The sequence below is a fragment of the Hylobates moloch genome, unplaced genomic scaffold (genome assembly GCF_009828535.3).
Source record: "Hylobates moloch isolate HMO894 unplaced genomic scaffold, HMol_V3 SCAFFOLD_6, whole genome shotgun sequence".
NCBI lineage: Eukaryota > Metazoa > Chordata > Mammalia > Primates > Hylobatidae > Hylobates > Hylobates moloch.
The window spans coordinates 93,570,194-93,588,267 of NW_026652281.1; the positions used below are offsets into that span (position 1 = coordinate 93,570,194).

At 49.9% G+C, this 18,074-nt stretch overlaps 1 protein-coding gene and 1 long non-coding RNA gene across 4 annotated transcripts in view; one reads left to right on the forward strand and one right to left on the reverse strand.

Moving 5' to 3' along the window:
• The window catches only part of USB1 (U6 snRNA biogenesis phosphodiesterase 1), a 20,736-nt gene extending 6,787 nt beyond the window's left edge, over positions 1-13,949 (forward strand). For all 3 annotated transcript variants that reach the window (XM_058441049.1, XM_058441048.1, XM_032157491.2), the window contains exons 3-7: positions 2,562-2,745; positions 6,835-6,888; positions 9,873-9,978; positions 11,519-11,602; positions 12,689-13,949. In XM_058441049.1, the coding sequence (XP_058297032.1) occupies positions 2,562-2,745; positions 6,835-6,888; positions 9,873-9,978; positions 11,519-11,602; positions 12,689-12,793 (533 nt within the window). In that variant the 3' untranslated portion in view covers positions 12,794-13,949. The remainder of the gene's footprint in view (positions 1-2,561; positions 2,746-6,834; positions 6,889-9,872; positions 9,979-11,518; positions 11,603-12,688) is intronic.
• Positions 13,088-17,893, reverse strand: LOC131383844 (uncharacterized). Its single transcript, XR_009214213.1, has 3 exons — positions 17,769-17,893; positions 15,560-15,670; positions 13,088-13,868 (listed from the first exon to the last, which is right to left on the reverse strand). It is a non-coding gene; the product is annotated as an uncharacterized LOC131383844 (long non-coding RNA).
• Positions 17,894-18,074: the final 181 nt, after the last annotated feature.

Sequence of the window (18,074 nt, forward strand, 5' to 3'; positions counted from 1 at the left end):
CTGAGGAACCTCCATACTGTTCTTTATAATGGCTGTACTAATTTACATTCCCACCAACAGTGTTTCTCTACATCCTCACCAGTATTTGTTATTGCCTGTCTTGGATAAAAGCCATTTTAACTGGGGTGAGATGATAGCTCGTTATAGTTTTAATTTGCATGTCTCTGATGATCAATGATGTTAAACACTTTTTCATATGCCTGTTCGCCATTTGTATGTCTTCTTTTGAGAAATATCTATTCAGATATTTTGCCCATTTAAAAATTGGATTATTAGTTTTTTTCCTATGGAGTTGTTTGAGCTCCTTATGTATTCTGGTTATTAATCTCTTATCAGATGGATAGTTTGCAAATATTTTCTCCTATGGGTTGTCTCTTCACTTTGTTGATTGTTTCCTTTGCTGTGCAGTGGCTTTGTAACTTGACATGATCCCGTTTGTCCATTTTTGCTTTGGTTGCCTGTGCTTTTGGGGAATTACTCAAGAAATCTTTGCCCAGACCAATGTCCTGGAGAGTTTCCCCAATGTGTAGTAGTTTCATAGTTTGAGATCTTAGATTTAAGTCTTTAATCCACTTTTATTTGATTTTTGTATATGGCGAAAGATAGGGGCCTAGTTTCATTCTTCTGCATGTGGATATCCAGTTTTCCCAGCACCTTTTATTGAAGAAACTATCTTTTCCCAGTGTATATTCTTGGCACCTTTGTTGAAAATGAGTTCAGAGTAGATGTATGGATTTATTTCTGAGTTCTCTATTCTGTTCTGTTGGTCTGTGTGTCTGTTTTTAGGCCAGTACCATGCTGTTTTGGTTACTATAGCTCTGTAGTATAATTTGAGGTAATGTGATTCCTCCAGTTTTGTTCTTTTTGTTCAGGATGGCTTTGACTATTCTGGGTCTTTTGTGGTTTCATATAAATTTTAGGATTTTTTTTCTATTTCTGTGAAGAATGTCATTGGTATTTTGATAGAGATTGTATTGAATATGTAGATTGCTTTAGATAGCATGGACATTTTAACATTATTGATTATTCCAATCCATGAACATGGAGTATCATTCCATTTTTTTGTATCCTCTTCAATTTCTTGTGTCAGTATTTTATAGTTTTCATTGTAGAGATCTTTCACTTCTTGTTAAGTTTATTCCTAGGTATTTTATTTTATTTGTAGCTATTGTAATTGGGATTGGTTTCTTGATTTCTTTTTCAGATTGTTCATTGTTGGCATGTAGAAATGCTACTGATTTTTGTAGGCTGATTTTGTATCCTGCAACTTTACTAAATTTATCAGTTCTAATAGTTTTTTGGTGGAGTCTTTAGGCTTTTCCAAATATAAGATCAGGCCGGGTGCAGTAGCTCACGCCTGTAATCCCAGCACTTTGGGAGGCCAAGGTGGGCAGATCACTTGAGGTTAGGAGTTCAAGACCAGCCTGTCCAACATGGTAAAACCCCATCTCTACTAAAAATAGAAAAATTAGCCAGATGTGGTGGCACACACTTGTAGTCCCAGCTACTCATGAGGCTGAGGCAGGAAAATTGCTTGAACCTGGGAGGCAGAGGTTGCAGTGAGCTGAGATCGAGCCACTGCACTCCAGCCTGGGCAACAGAGTAAGACTGTCTCAAAAAAAGAACAACAACAACAACAACAACAACAAAAAGACAAGTAGATCATATCATCCTCAAGCAAGGATAATTTTACTTCTTCCTTTCCAATTTGAATGCCTTTTGTTTCTTTCGCTTGTCTGATTGCTCTAGCTGGGACTTCCCAGAAATACCTATTAAAATACTATTAGAAGTGGCTCACGCCTGTGATCCCAGCACTTTGGGAGGCCGAGGCAGGTGGATCACCTGAGGTCTGAAGTTCGAGTCCAGCCTGGCCAACATGGTGAAACCCTGTATCTACTGAAAATATAAAAACTAGCTGGCTGTGGTGGTGGGTGCCTATAATCCTAGCTACTCAGGAGACTGAGGCAGGAGAATTGCTTGAACCCAGGAGACAGAGGTTGCAGTGAGCCGTCATGGTGCTGCTGCACTCCAACCTCTGGCAGAATGAGACTCCATCTAAAAAAATAAATAAATAAGGCCAGGCGCAGTGGCTCACGCCTGTAATCCCAGCACTTTGGGAGGCCGAGGCGGGCGGATCACGAGGTCAGGAGACGGAGACCATCCTGGCTAACACGGCGAAACCCTGTCTCTACTAAAAATACAAAAAAAAAAAAATTATTCGGGCGTGGTGGCGGGCGCCTATAGTCCCAGCTACTCGGGAGGCTGAGGCAGGAGAATGGCGTGAACCCTGGAGGCGGAGCTTGCAGTGAGCTGAGATTGCACCACTGCACTCCAGCCTGGGCGACAGAGCTAGACTCCTTCTCTAAACAAACAAATAAATAAATAAATAAATAAAATGAAAATAAAATTCTATTAGAAGACATAGACATAGGCTGCTGTCCAAGTAATTTTCTCCCCAAACCCAGAGTAATAAGGACCTCCCTCTGCCTTCTGGGCTTTTTCATTCAGCCGTGGCACCTTGGCTGAGAGAACGGCCCGCCCTCTTTACCCTTCCCCTCCAGATGAAGCCAAGGAGGAGTTCCTGGATCTGCTTGATGTGTTGCTGCCCCATGCCCAGACATATGTCCCCCGGCTGGTAAGGATGGAGGCATTCCACCTCAGCCTGTCCCAGAGCGTGGTTCTGCGCCACCACTGGATCCTCCCCTTCGTGCAGGCTCTGAAAGCTCGTATGACCTCCTTCCAGAGGTGAGTGCTTCCCTCTGCCTCTCTGCTCCCTCCCCTCCACGGCTTCTCCTCTCCTGAGCTACTGTGGGCATTACCCCAGCAGGCAGGCCAGACCTAAAGATAGAATATGGCCCCTCTCTTGGGGCTGCCTGCTCTACTTCTTGTCCTCCGTGACCTTGGGTATGCCATGGAAGCTCTTGACACCCCTGATGCCTTATCTGCTCTGTAGGAAAAGCCAACTGTTTTTCTGTAAGCTCTCGCTCAGTATTTCCAGCACTTCTGTGACTAGATGTGTAGAGATTTTCCACACCAACAAATTACCCAACTCTCCAGACACCCACTGGGTGTCCTATAATCGAACTCAATTCTGACACTAATGACCCAGGGTTAGTGCAGATTTCATAGGTTAAGAGCTCAGTCCCACAAGACTGCGCTCCATGTCAGACACCATCTGCAGTGTTAAACTCTCAGGTTACCCATAACATCTGTCTGATTTCACTACAAATCAGAGGTTCTATGGACCCCCTCCTCAGGTTTGATCGTTTGCTAGAATGGCTCACAGAATTCAGGCAAACAGTCTACTTACTAGGTCGCCAGTTTATTACAAAGGATATATTAAAGGATACACATGAACAGCCAGATGAAGAGATAGGTTGAGGTCTGGAAGGGTCCCGAGCATGGGAGCATCTGACCCTGTGGAGCTGGGGGTGAGCCACCCTCCCAGCACATGGGTGTGTTCTTATTCACCAAGGGAAGCTCCTCAAACCCTGTAGTTCCAAATTTTTACAGCGGCTTCATCATGTAGGCATGATGGATTATTAACTCAGTCCCTAGCTTCCCTCCCATCCCACAAGGGTAGGGGGTGGAGCTGAAAGTTCCCAGCTTCTAATCATGCCTTGCTCTTTCTGTGATCAGCCCCCATCCAGGACCCCACCAAGAGTTGCCTCATTGGAACCAAAGATGCCCCTGTCACCCAGGAAATCCCAAAGGATTTAGGAGCTCTGTGTCAGGAGCCAGGGTCACAGACCAGATAATAGAACAAAAGATGCTCCTAGCACCCCCACTGCTTAGGAAATGACACAGGTTTTAGGATCTCTGTGTCAGGAACTGGAGGCTGAGTCCAACATATATGTTATCATTTCACAATGATAGGTCAAACAGGTCATGGTAATGGTGGGAGCTACCTCACTGGGGGCCTATGGGGGTGAAAGGAGATTATGGGTGCCCTCAGCACACCACTTGGGTGAAGGGTTAGTACCAGACCCCACTTCTGGTTTTGTCTGCCAGCCTGGGGCTTTTTCTCCTCCTTACCTATTGCATTATTTCATAACTCTTTTCCTACCAGAAATGCATCTCCTGCTAGACTGGTCCAGATCAAAACCCTGCTCTTTCACTGAGGCTCTCCTGATTGGCATCTCCTGCAGAATCACTCCGTCCAGAGATCAGTTGGTCCTGTGGTTTCACAGGTGACCCCTCTGTCCAGAGATCAGTCGGTCCTGTGCTTGTTTCACAGGTGACCCCTCCGTCTAGAGATCAGTCGGTCCTGTGGTTCTTTACCCCTGGTGGTCATTTCACTCACCCTCATATGCAGTCATTCCTGTGTCCATCTTCCTTCCTGGAGCCCACATTCCTCCAGGCCAGGACGGTGGCTTCTCTCTGAATTACCCCGCAGCTTTTTTCCAAGTGCTCTGCTCACAGTAGACATCAAATAGATGCTTGGTGAGTCATGGAGTGGGAATGAGGGAGCCCAGAGAATATCTTTCTGGATCCTCTACTGTTGATACTAGAAGGAGCCTAAGAAGCCGCCCGGCTGGTGGTTTTCTGACCCTGCCTTTATCAGCAGAGCTTTTTTTCAAATGAGGTGTTGCACAAAAGCCTGACGTGTGGCTGTGTAAAACAGAAATAAACAGTCTTCTAGCCAAAGCCCCATTCCCACAGTTCAGAGGGCCATAGGCCCAGGAATTCCATAGGATATCACTGCCCAACTGGGAAACTGCTCAGTTAGCTGAACCCCTTCTGAGGGCCAGAGGAGGACAGGATTTGTCCCAATCCAGTCACTCGGCCAGGGAATCAGGACTGAAACTCATCTCTCAACCTAGTCCAGCCCTCCCCCTCTTTGTATTGTCATTATCAAATTGATTGATTGATTGTATATTATCAGGACTCTCTTAACCACAGGTGCCAGAAGCCCAACCCAAAGTGGCTTAAACCAAAGAGAAATTTATAGGCTGGTATAACTAAAAGATTGAGAGGTAGCACTGGCTCATGCATGAGTGGACTGGGGTGACAAGATATCAGATGGCACCTGACTGCCACCACCACAGGCAGACTGTTCACCATCTCAGCTCTGTCCCCTTCCTTTGTCACAATGATGAAGCCACCGCATCTCCCGGCTAATGGTGTACCAGCCTGGAAAGACAGCCTCCCTCTCTGATTGGCTTCAGCACAAGTCACAGCCATGACTGCCTGGTCTGACCCGGCTCCTGTGTGCTTTCTTTGGGAGTAAAGAGTTAACAGGCCCTTCCACACAGAGTGCCTCCCTTATCCTGCGGAAACTCTGCCCCTGGATGAAGGAGGAGAGTGGCTATGTTAGTGCTGATGACTGGCACGCTGCACTTGCGCTAGGAAGACGGCATGAACTGCACCCCTCCAGGGAAGCCACGGCCTGGGCACCCCTGCATAGAGTGGTTCGTTAACTGGGCATGAGTCCCTTGCTGGGACTTAGGAAAACTCTGCCTAAAGTCCATTGCAAGAAATACTGATCCCTGTGGGATGTATATGTGGCTGGTTCCCTTGCTCACTGAGAGACTAGAAAACAGCACCTGGACCCCTGGGCTGGTTCCCTCTGAGGAAAGGATCTGTGTCATGAGTGAAGCCCGGGCAGGTGTGGTCCCTTCAACTTTGATCATCTGGTTGAGCCTAAGGTGACCAAGAGTGGGCGGTGCACCCCTGATTCTGTTGCTGTGACTGAAGAAATGCTAAGCTCTGTTTGGCCAGGCCTGGGCAGCCTGCCTCTGGAGTAGGGGTGGAGAGCCATCCTGCAACACGAGGTTACCAGGAGAAGGAGTTTTGGTTGGGCACAGACATCCAGTGTCCACTCCAGGATGTTTGGGAGACACCTTGAGAACTCTTCCTAAAAGCTTCACTTAACCGAGCTCCTGGTGGTTCTGTGATCCCTTACATTTTCTCCAGAGGCAGAGAGTTGGCTGACTGACTTTTGCCCTTGGGCAGATTGTGAGGCTCTACCCAGCATGCTGGTATATTATGTTCCCTCAGATGGGAGTGAGACCCTTGGCCTGGGGGCTGTAAAATGATCTGTTTCTGTGACGAGACTTTCCACGGTGAGATTGCTAGTGTCTCAGAGAACAAAGGACAGAACCAGTCCAAGTCAAAGCACTTACCTAGCTGAGCCTGACTCTTCCTGTGTTATTGATCTGAGGGGTGGGTGGGTGGGGGCATCTGTCTCGATTTCACACCAACAGACCTATTCCCCTCACTAAAGGGTCATAGGTGACAACAAGGACTCTGGAAACAGGCAGACTGACTGTTCAAATCCTGGCTCACTAAATTCAGCTTCACCATGCCCCCGTTTCTTTGTCTGTAAAATGGGCATAATTGTAGGCTGCTCACAGAGTTGTATGAGAATTCGAGAAATGGAGCGTGCAAAGGCTTGAGCTCAGCCCTGACACACGAAGAAATGTTCTTGTGATTGCTTAGATGAAATCGGAGTCGTCTATTTTTTAAAAAACTGCAAGAAATGAATCAGCTGTTAAGTAGTCCATTATCACCTACTTGATCAATAAGGCTTTCTCAGTTCCCATCAGTAAAGTTGAGATAGTCTCAAATTGTTTATCGAAATGAACTGCTATTAACAAAGTAAAATTTTTACTAGCACCTGGACGATGTTGTGTGTTACTCGGGCTGGGTGATTTCAAGGTCTTGTCCAGCTCTAATGTTTTAGGGTTCAGTATACCACCTGCATAATGGGGTGATAATATTAAGTGCAAAATGAGTTAACTATATTTTCAAAGTGCTGTTTTTTTAACATAAGCTATTTTTTCTGCTTTTTTTCTTACGATTTTTCCTGAAATATGGTCTTCTAAATTTCAGATTCTTCTTTACTGCCAACCAGGTAAAGATTTACACCAATCAAGAGAAAACCAGGTGGGTCCTCCCAACCCCCAATCACCATTAGAGGAAGATTCTTTGGTGCAAAAATTGAGTGCTTTATTTCTGGACTTGTTTGTCCCGTTTTTTGTTTGCTTTTAACCAACTCTATGACTATAAAGGCAGCTATCCCCAAATCTGAACCTTTCTTTAAGAAAAATAACTGGGAGATCCCAGGCACAGTAGCACATGCCTGTAATTCCAGCACTTTGGGAGGCTGAAGCAGGTGGATAGCTTGAGCTCAGGAGTTCCAGACCAGCTGGGCAACATGGCCAAACCCTGTCTCTATGAAAAATACAAAAATTAGCTCAGCATGGTAGTGTGTGCCTGTAGTTCCAGCTACTTGGGAGGCTGAGATGGGAGGATCGCTTGAGCCTTGGAGGTCGAGGCTACAGTGAGCCAAGATTGCACCACTGCACTCCAGCCTGGGCAACAGAGTGAGATCCTGTCTCAAAAAAATAAATAAAAAGGCCAGGTGCGGTGGCTCACGTTTGTAATCCCAGCACTTTGAGAGGCCAAGGCGGGCAGATCACCTGAGGTCAGGAGTTCGAGACCAGCCTGCCTGACATGGCAAAACGCCATCTCTACTAAAAACACAAAAAATTAGCTGGGTGTGGTGGCAGGCACCTGTAATCCCAGCTACTCGAGAGGCTGAGGCAGGAGAATCGCTTGAACCCTAGAGGAGGAGGTTGCAGTGAGCCAAGATCACGCCACCGCACTCTATCCTGGGCGACAAGAGTGAAACTCTTTCTCAAAAATAAATAAATAAATAAATAAATAATGACTGGAGGAGCATGTGGCGGGTGGTGTACAGAGATTGAGAGAAGCATCTTGGTTTAGTGAAAACCTGTGAAAGTCAGATAACCTGTTTCTGCCCAGCTCCATCCCAGTTGTGGTGTTTGGTCCATGTCTTCATCTCTGTGACCTTTCGTTTTCACACTGGCACACGCCTCCCACCATCCATTGTTAGGCAGTTGTAAGGCTCAAATGAGCCCCAAGGCCTTTGAAAAGTTAAAAGTATTAAAGTGTTAGATGAACATAAGAAGAAATGATTATCCTGCCTTCAAACCGAGCCTCCCTGTCTGATGCACTCACTGGGCCACCTTCTCTGAGCACTTCTGAAAGGGGCCTCATTTATTTGTTCATTTATTCCATGCTGCACAAGTTTGTTAAGCACCCACTTGTGCCAGGCATTTGCTGTATGCTAAGGATTCATCAGTGAAGAGGTAGACACAGCCCCTGCTCTTTTCAGTCTCATATTCGGAGGGGAGACAGACAATAAACAAGTAATGAGAGTGTTTGTTAATAACTGTGGTGTGATATGATGTTCAGGAGTGGGTAGTCCAGGAGGGTACCAGGGAAGTGGCCAGGGAGATGGCATTTGATGGTGACCTGAGAATGAGAAGCCAGCCTTGGGAAGAGCTGTTGCAAGAGCTTCAAGCAGAGGACATAGCAAACCAAGTGACTCCGAGGCAGGGAAGATTTCAGCATGTTTGAGGAGGCCAGTGAGGCAGACCCCAGAAAGCATGTGGGAGAATGATAGGAGATGAGATGGGCAGGGTTAGCCCATCCAGGGGCTGCAAGGTCAAGTAAGGAGTTTGAATTTTCAGTACAATGGAAGCCATTGGAGGGATTTGAACAGAGGAGAGGCATGATCTGATCTATATCTGGGGATGTCAGTCTGGCTAGATGGTGTGTCTGTGGCCATGGAGTCTGGGGGCAAGATAGAAGGGAGCAAGAGTGGATGCAGGGAAACCAGAGAGGAGCCAGGTGTCGGACCATTGGTGGCCTAATCTTAGGGTGGCCATGGAAGACCAAGAGGTGGACACATTGGAGATACACTAGAGGCAGAAGCAACCAAATTACCAATGGGTTGGATTTATGTGAAGCAAGGGGAAGACGAACATTGATTCCTGGGTTTGAGGCTGGAACAACTGGCCCCGTTTTCTGTGATAAGAGACACTGGTGGGATGAAAAGCAAAAGTTCTTCTTTGTACCTGTTTGTTTGTACCTGTTAGGTTTTGCTGTCTATTGGACCCCTAGGTGGAAATGTCACATATACAACTGGGTGTTCAGGAGAGGGACCAGCTGGAGATAGAAATGTGGGCAGTGCTGGCCTGTGTGGGAAGCAGGGCTGGGTGAGATCAGCCTCCTGGAGAGTGCAGATGGAGAAGATCCAGTGATCTTCACCACAGGGAGGCTGGAGAGCAGAGAGGGTGGCAGAGGACCCTGAACCGGGAGACGGGAGGCAGGATTAAATCAGGACTGCGTGGCAGGTGATGTCTTGGGAGCCAAGAGAGAAAAGGGTTTCAAAGAGGGAAGAGTCCACTGTGTGAGATACTGCTGGGCGGGTACGAGGCGGACAGCGAAGTGTCCCTTGGATTTGGTAACATGGAGGTTGTTGGCAACTTTGACAAGAGCACTTCCAGCAAAGTGGGTTGAAGATGGGAGGTGAGAAAGAGAGTGATGGTGGATCAAATCATCTTTTTGAGAAGTTTCACTGAGAATGGGATGGGGACTGGCTGCAACCATGGGTTCAGGGGAGAGTTTTTAAAGATGAGAGAGAGCGTGCCTGAGTGGTTATGGGAGGCGCGGCAGATGCCAGGGAGCAAAGTCCTTGAGAAGAGGCCTCCTTGAGGACAGGAGTCATTTGCAATTGGAACGATGATGGAGAATGGAGGTGCAGAAGCTTCTGGGTTCGTGACTTGGCAGTGGTGGGTGAAGGCGTTCCTGGAAGGGTTATTAGATCCAGGGGAGGGAGGAGAGCTGTGTGGGTGAGAACTGGGAAAGGAAGATTTACAGACAGAGAATCTGAGGACTGAGAGAGTTGGCTCATGGAGCAGGAAAGCGAGTGTACCAGGGAGACGGTGAGACCCACGGCCTAGGCCTCTTGGCCTTCTGCCTGGCTCCTCCTCGGCTGCACAGATGGCTGGTGTTCTCAGAGGCTGCATCTCATGCCTGCGTTGTCTTCCTCTCCCCAGGACCTTTATTGGGCTTGAGGTCACTTCAGGGCATGCCCAGTTCCTGGACCTGGTTTCAGAGGTGGATAGAGTCATGGAGGAATTCGACCTCACCACTTTCTACCAGGTAATGAATGGGGCTGCTGCTTCTCCATTGAGCCATTTCTAATGAGAATAAAACTGTCTTTAAAGAAGCCCTCGTAAGAGGCAAACCGAAGACCCTTCAGAACCTCCCGTGTCGGTGCTCCGAATGCCAGCCTTCTGAGGATGCACACCTCGGGAGGTGAGGGCTTTGAGGTGTAGTCGATGCAGCCCACCCAAAGTCCAACATTTCTTAGAAATCTTGCTTTATATCCTAAATACGCCCGAGATTTGTACCTTCTGCTCTATAATGTTCCCATGTTGTTTTCACATTTTTTAAGTAGATGTCCCTAATAATTTTTGGTCAGATTGACCCTCAGAGAAGAGTTGTAGCTTCACACACCTTCCTGCACCTTGCCCAGGCCCTCCAAGGGCACTTGGACTCTAAGTCGACTATCAGGGCTTTGAAGGGCCATTCATTTTATTTGATATATGTTTTTAAACCGTGCTGAGGGAGATAAGTATGAATTTGAATGGAGACAATTATTGTTGCTTCAAAACTTGAGACTTTGGGGATTTTGTTCATGTCATCTGAAAAGTATGGTGTATACTGGAATGTCCTAGATCCGAATAGAGGGTGGATTTTCTTTCATGTCACAGATGTAATGACCCTCTATGATACTTCAAGGAAAGCCTCTGTGAATATGACTGTCTTAGCTCAGGCTGTCATAACAAAATACCATAGACTGGGTGGCCTAAATAACAGAAATGTATTTTTGCACAGTTCTGGAGGCTAGAAGTCCAAGATCAAGGTGACAGCGTGGTTGATGTCTTTTTTTTTTTTTTTTTTTTTTTTTTGGAGACAGAGTCTCACTCTGTCGCCCATGCTGGAGTGCAGTGGCGCAATCTCAGCTCCCTGCAACCTCTGCCTCCCATGTTCAAGCAATTCTGCCTCAGTCTCCCAAGTAGCTGGGACTACATGTGTGCAACACCACGCCCAGCTAATTTTTGTATTTTTAGTAGAGACAGGGCTTCACCATGTTGGCCAGGCTGGTCTCAAACTCCTGACCTCAGGTGATCTACCTGCCTTGGCCTCTCAAAGTGCTAGGATTACAGGTGGGAGCCACTGCACCCGGCCAAGCGTGGTCGGTTTCTGGTGAGGGTTCTTCCTGGCTTATAGATGGCCACCTTCACATGGTGGGGCAGGGGTTGGGGGCTGCAGGGAGAGAGAGCAGTGCCCAAGCTCTCTGTGATTAAAGGGCACTAATCATGAGGGTCCTGCCCTCATGACCTCATCTAACCCTGATTACCCCTCAAAGGCCCCATCTTTACATATTATCACATTGGGGGTTAGGGCTACATGAATTTGGGGGAGGGGACACGATTCAGTCCATAGCAAGGACCAGTCCTGTGCTGTTTTGTCTGTCTGTGGAGGGTGCTTGGGATCAACACTAAGGATCTTGTCTCCCACTGGGCAGGCCAGGGATCCAGCAGTGATGACACGACAGCTCTGTCACAGACCTGCTGTGATTGCAGGGCCTGCCAAGGGGTCCAGGTGACCACCTGCCTCTCGTTTCCCTCCCCAGGACCCTTCTTTCCACCTCAGCCTGGCCTGGTGTGTGGGTGATGCACGTCTCCAGCTGGAGGGGCAGTGCCTGCAGGAACTACAGGTGAATTTCCAGGGTGGGAGCACAGAGGGCGCTGAAAGTCCAGAAATGACAGGACAGATGCTGGAGAGGGGGAGGATGAGGCACCCAAACCTGAATCCCTGGGAAACAAATGACATGGCAGGAGACCCCAACACCTTCCCTTGCAACTCAAGGTGTGGCCCCTGGACCGGCAGCTTCAGTGTCACCTGAAGCTTGTTAACAATACAGCTCTTTGCCCCTACCCCACCAAAACCTAAGAAATCAGAATTACATTTTAACAAGATCTCTGGGGATTTGTGTGCACATTACAGTATGGGGAGCACTGTCCTAGAACACTGATCTGCGAGGAGGCTGCAGGCTTCCCCTGAAGTCCTAGCCACTTGCCCAGAGGTCAGAGGCTCGGGCCTGGCACTGAAAATGGGTGAAATGTACCAGGTGTAAGGAACATCCAGCCCCCAGAGTCTATCAAATTTTGATAAGTAGCTGAAAGATTCCACTTTCCCATCTGCGCCCTTGGAGGAGAACCATCAGGTTACATGAAGTGGTAAGCGGCGGCTGATACTCCAGCCCTGGTTGGGGAGACAGTAGGGAGTGTGGCCATGTGGGAAGGTTGGCCTAGAGTTGCCAGCACTTCTGCTTCATAAGAGAAGCCAGAAACCTAGATTTTTACATGTAATCTGTCAGTTTTCAAATGTCAGCAACTAATTTGGATGTTTAAAAAACATTTTGCAAGCCAAACCAAACATGTGCAGGCTGGATGCAGCTGTGGTCCCCCATTAAGGAGCCACCTTGCTCTTAGCCTGATGTTGCTGGAGGTGGCAAAGAGCTCTAGTTTGGGCTCCAGCAGACCTGGGTCCCAGGCCTGGTTTTATTGTTTCTGTGATCCAGGGCTCTGAGCATCTGTGTCCTCATCTGTAAAGTTGAGATGATAGGACCAACCTCAGAGATTACAGAAGTGATCAGACAAGATCACCAATGCAGAGCCTGGAACCTGCAGCCTCAACCTCGCCCAGCCTCTCAAGTTGGGTGAGCTGGTTTTGTTTGCAGTGCCCTCTGGGTCCCAGATGCCCCTTAATGTGACTGTCCTCCCCTGGCTGCTGTTTTAAGGCAATCGTGGATGGGTTTGAAGATGCTGAGGTGCTGCTGCGCGTGCACACTGAGCAAGTCCGCTGCAAGTCTGGGAACAAGTTCTTCTCGATGCCTTTGAAGTGAGCACCAGAGGCCTTCCTCCTCCAGGGCCCTCTGCAGACCAGGCTGAGATGGAGGAACCTGCTAAAATCGATGGAGATGCTTCTAGCCTCCCAGTAGGAGGCCCCAGCCATGCCTTCAAGCTGGCAGGAGGTGTAGCCACTCATCCTCCCTGAGTGCTGATATTCTCTCTCTCTCTCTCTTCTCCTTTCTCTCTCCTCTCCTCTCTCTCTTCCTCTCCTTTCTTCCTCTCCTCTCTCTTCCCCTCCTCTGTCTCTTCCTCTCCTCTCTCTCTTCCTCTCCTCTCTCTCTCTCTTCCTTTCTTCTTTCTCCCTCTCCTGTCTCGGCTGTTGTGGGTTGCAGGTTGGGTGCTGCTGTGTTGTGGTCCTTCGCAGAAACTGCCAGTAGAGGGCAGCCTGGGCATCCTAATTCTTACTCTGGTTGTTACACAAAGGAAATATTGGGGTCACTGGCGAGCCCACCCACACTGGCCAGAATCTCCACTGTAGTCCCCCTAACAAACAGCCCTTCACTCCCTCTCCCACTTCAGCAATTTGTATTTTGATGCCATTGGCCTCAGATCAGAGTGTTTTAAATCATCACGCCCTGGCTTATCCCTGGTCAAGCCAGGACATGGGGTGCTTCAGTGGGTCTGTCACCCTCTCTCCTTGAAGCATGTCGCTTTTATTTATTTACTTTTACTCTCACCCTGCTCCTGTGCCAGCAGGGGCCACTTCAAGGCCAAGGTACAGGGTGATAACTTGTGGTCCAGCATCAGTTTTCTCCACTTCTTTCTCCCACTCACCCCCAGCAAGGTGCCTGGGGAGACTTGAGCAGATGTTTCATTTTGGCCTGGCCAGTGGCTGAAAGCCAAGCCTCCAATGCACTGTGACCTCTGGCTTCCCCAGCAGCTTTCCCAGAGAGGCAGAGGGGCCTTCCACAGCCCGGGTTCTCCTGCTGCCTCCTGCCTGCTGCAGCTGCAGGCATTCTGAGGGGCAACGTGGAGGAAGGGCCAGGGATGCATGGGATTTTAATTTTTTCATCAGACCTTCCCCGTGGCAAAGGAACAGTCAGTCCTCTTCAGGTGTCTTCTGGATTTCTGGTGATGGACAGAGAAATCTTTTTATGTTACAGTTTTAAATTATGTTCAACAAATAAAAATGGCATTTTTTATTTTGGATCTTTTTTGGACTACTTGTATTTAACCCAGTGAAAAGATGACTGTCACCTTCCCCTACCCTGTCCAGCTGTGTCTCACAGTTTGGGAGGACTCTTGGGAGTCTCTGCTGTGACTTCCAAGGTGGCCTTGAGAGGCATTAATGATGCTTCGGTAAAATAAGGGTAGGGAGGGGTCACCTGGCCTGCCAGGTCTACACACAGAGTTCTCACATAGCACATCTAGCCTGGAGCTAGGTGGCAGGGGTCACTACCCTCATCCCTCACCCACATAGGCAGACATTGACGCCTTATACTGCTGTGACACTGAGCACTTCCCAGAACCTTCTCGTGTCTTCCTCCCAGTATCCCTCCTGAAAGGTAAACAGGGTGGGAATGTCTAGTCCTCTGTTACAAGAACAGGTTAAGTGACTTGCTTGCATGAGAAATAGGGCCGTACTCAGCCCTAACCTCAGGTCCTGTGCTGGGGCGGCCCTGTTCCAGCCCTGCACACCACCTCGTGGTCAGGCCTGGCATCTGGGTGGGGACATAGGGCTTGAGGGAAAGGTGTGGGGAGAGGGGCCTGTTGCCCAGGATCCCATGGTGGCCCCTGCAACCCCACCTTCCTGAAAGAGGCAGCCTCCCAGCCACTGCATTGAAAGACCCAGGCACATTCTGTGCCTTGTTCCTGCTCCCCACCGCATTGATCTGCTGACTCCGACTCATCATTAGGTTGGTTCTTCTGGAGAGGAGGAGGAGGCTGGGCATACTTTCTGGCTTGCAAGCAACACGGCAACTCTGGCTGTGCAGCCTGCACTTAACTGACACCTGCCCTGTGCCAGGCCCTGAACTGGGCACTTGGTGAACCAGATTAGGTCTGCCCTCTGGGTGCTCACAGCAGGGCTGAGCAGGCAGGGAGCACAGAGAAGAATCCCCATCCTCAACATGGCACTTCCCCAGACTTGGGTACTGGCTCTTATTGGGAGGGGGGCAGGTGTGAGGTAGGGCCTCCATCAACAAGCCCAGGAAGAGGGACTGGGCCATTCCCCTGGGGGAGGATGTGGCTGGGGAATCCGTCTGTGCTGAGGATGGAATTTGAGTGCAGCAACTTTGAGAAATGGGCCAAGATCAATAACTGGCTCCTCAATGGAGAATGGAAGGTGGCAATGGAGGAAGGAAGCAGGAGCCTCGTTGAGGGGGAGGGGTGGGCAGGCTGGGCCTGAGGAGGAGGCTGGCGGCAGGAGCTTGGCGGGCACCCAGACACTCACTGTGCCTCTGGAGCAGAGTAAGCCCGTTCAGCAAGCGCTCCCGCTGACAGTGCAGAAGCAGCCGGGGCTCTTCCATAAGAGGAGATTCTCCACAAGAGGAGAAACATGGGAGACAACTCTGGAGACAGAGGGAAGACCAGAGCAGGCTGCGGTCCCCCCCAGGCAGGCCGGCCCAAAGAAATGCTCTTGATGAGGATTTTATCGCACCAGGGAGAGGACAAAATCAACACATCTGGCCTCGGTGTCCTCAGATGTTCCCCGCAGGGCAGGGAAATCATCTCACGCCTGTTTGGCCGATTTCCACCTGGCACTCTCCAGCGCCTCTCCAGACCACCCCAGCTTTGTTTCCAAGGGAGAGGGAAATTACCTTGGCTTGTTTGTTTATTCCTTGTCTTGGCACCAAGAGTTCCAAGGCCTGCTTCACCTTTGATGGTGTGTCCGGTGGGTGCATCGCCCGAGGGGCCCCTGGAGGGGAGAGCTGGGGGAGGGGGTGTCCTGGGCTTAGTTCCACCCCACAGCTACTTTCCTTCACTGAACAGGAGACCTCCCCTACGACCTCAGAACTCTCCTTTTGCAAATGAGGAAACAAACCCAAAGAGGGGAATAACTTGCTCAGATTGCCCAGTAAATTACAGCTGAGGCAAAAACCCAGGGACCTGGCTTCTGATCCAGAGCTTTTTACAACCCCTCACACCACATCGGGACCTCTAAATGAAACTGCTCTGAAACACCATGTCTGGGCTTTCATTCAAAAGACCAAGAAAAAAAGGTGTATGGTGGTGGGCGGGGGTGTCAGGGCATAGATGAAACGGTATTGGCAAAATATGGATAAGGTTTAAAGCTACTTGATGGAAGGGCTGGACTTCACACATCTGAGTCCCACTGACTAGTCCTTTCGGGCTTTGGGTGCTGGCCAGACCCGGTAGAAACCCAGCTATCTTGGATTGGATGTAGGTGCAAATCCACCTTGGATTCCCAAAGTACCTAGAGGAGCCAGAACCAGTAATTGGGAGGTTCAAGATCTGGTCACAGGGGATGTCATTTCCTTAAGGCAGGATTGGACCCCAAGAGAGGAACCTCCAACAGAGAAAAAGTCACCAGACTTGACCAACCCAGGCCTCAAAGAACGTTGCTCCATTCATTCCTGGGCTCCTCTCACTAACAGCTAGCCCCTTAAACCCCAACTTTTTTTTTTTTTTTTTTGAGACAGGATCTTGCTCTGTCAGCCGGGTTGAAGGGCAGCGGCATGATCATAGCTCACTGCAGCCTCAACCTCCTGGGTTCAAGTGATCCTCCCACCTCAGCCTCCCAAGTAGCTGGGCCTACAGACGTACACCACCACATCTGGCTAATTTTTGTATTCTTTGTAGAGATGGGGTCTTGTCATGTTGCCCAGGCTGGTCTTGAACTACTAGGCTAAAGCAATCCTCCCACTTCGGCCTCCCAAAGTGCTGGGATTACAGGCTTGAGCCACTTTACCTAGCCCCAAACTGTTTAAAATTGGCTAATCGGGACTAAATATCATGAAAGAGTGCAACGTGGTCGGTTAAACAAAGACAACCCTGTTGTCCGTGTCTGAAGACCACTGCACATTTCCCAAAAGCAAATTTCAAAGTGGGGAATTTAGAAACCCACTTCCCAGATGACGGATCCCACAGAGAAGTGAGTCCGTGGAAATGATGAAATTGCCCGGTTCCTTTCTCTAAACTCCGACTTCCTTTCCCCAAGGACATCCTAGGAGGGTTCAAACGCGCCCTCTCTAAGGCGCTCTGCCAGGTCTCCTGATTTCCAGTTTCCGGGAGGTGAGGCTGGCTAGGGTGCCCCGAGGGCCTGCTCTAGAGAAAACCGCCCTCAGGTGAGGACGGCTTCCATTTCCGGGTCTGAAGATAAGGAATAGCTTATCTTCGGTCTCCGCCCTCCTGCCTGCAACTCTCACTCACTGACCACGCCGGCCAGTCCGCCGCGCCAGGGCTGCGCTTGGCCTGGTCCCCGGGTCTCGGTGGACCTTCGACCCGGGCCTCCCAGCTCTGGCCTCCTGCATCCACCCCGCCCCGACCTCAAGCTGCTTCCGGAATGGAATGAAATCCAGCTCGTTAAGCTTCGCGGGGAGGTGTGTCCACCCGCCCCGCGCCGAGTCGGGCCGCACTGTCACACTTCACTCGCACCAGCCAGTGGCCAAAGTGCTTGGGCACCTATTGCGCCAGGCCAGGAACCGGAAGCCTTACCTCGCCCTCACCCCAACTCTTTGCCCCACGTTCCCGATAAGAACATGGAGGCTCGGAGAGATTAATTTGCCCACGTGCAAGCGGCAGCTAAGGGATGGACTCGGAACTTGAACCGTGTCCCTCCTAAACCTGCCTCTTGTCCGCCGCAACGCGCCCTCGACGCGCACAAAACCCTCACTTTGCTACTGAGGAAAGTTATTCAATGGCCAGAGACACCCTGGGGCTTTTGAAAAGAGGTTTCCGGCTGACAAATATCCATATATATATATATATATATATGCGCCTAAAACGACTCTTTGGTCCCTCCCCTAAGACCTCCTTCCCGTCCGCCTCGGCCTCAGTATCCCCCACCAGGTATGAGAAGGAGGAGTCTTCACTCCTCCCAGGCGGGGAGACCACGCCTTCCCTGCTTCCTCCCTCCGCGGGGGGGTCGCGTTGGAGGTCACCCCCGCCCCCTAGACGCTGGGTTGGGAGTGACGCGGGGTGCGCTGGAGAGGTTTCCCGCCGTCTGGGAAGCGTAAACGGACCGCCCACCTGCCGGGCCTCGGCCGCCCGCACCTGCTCGTGAGAAGCCTCCAGCTGGGGCACCGCCCCCGGTCCCCGCCCGGGTCCGCGCACTGGGAGCACACTGGCCCTTTAAGAGCGCGGCGGCCGCGG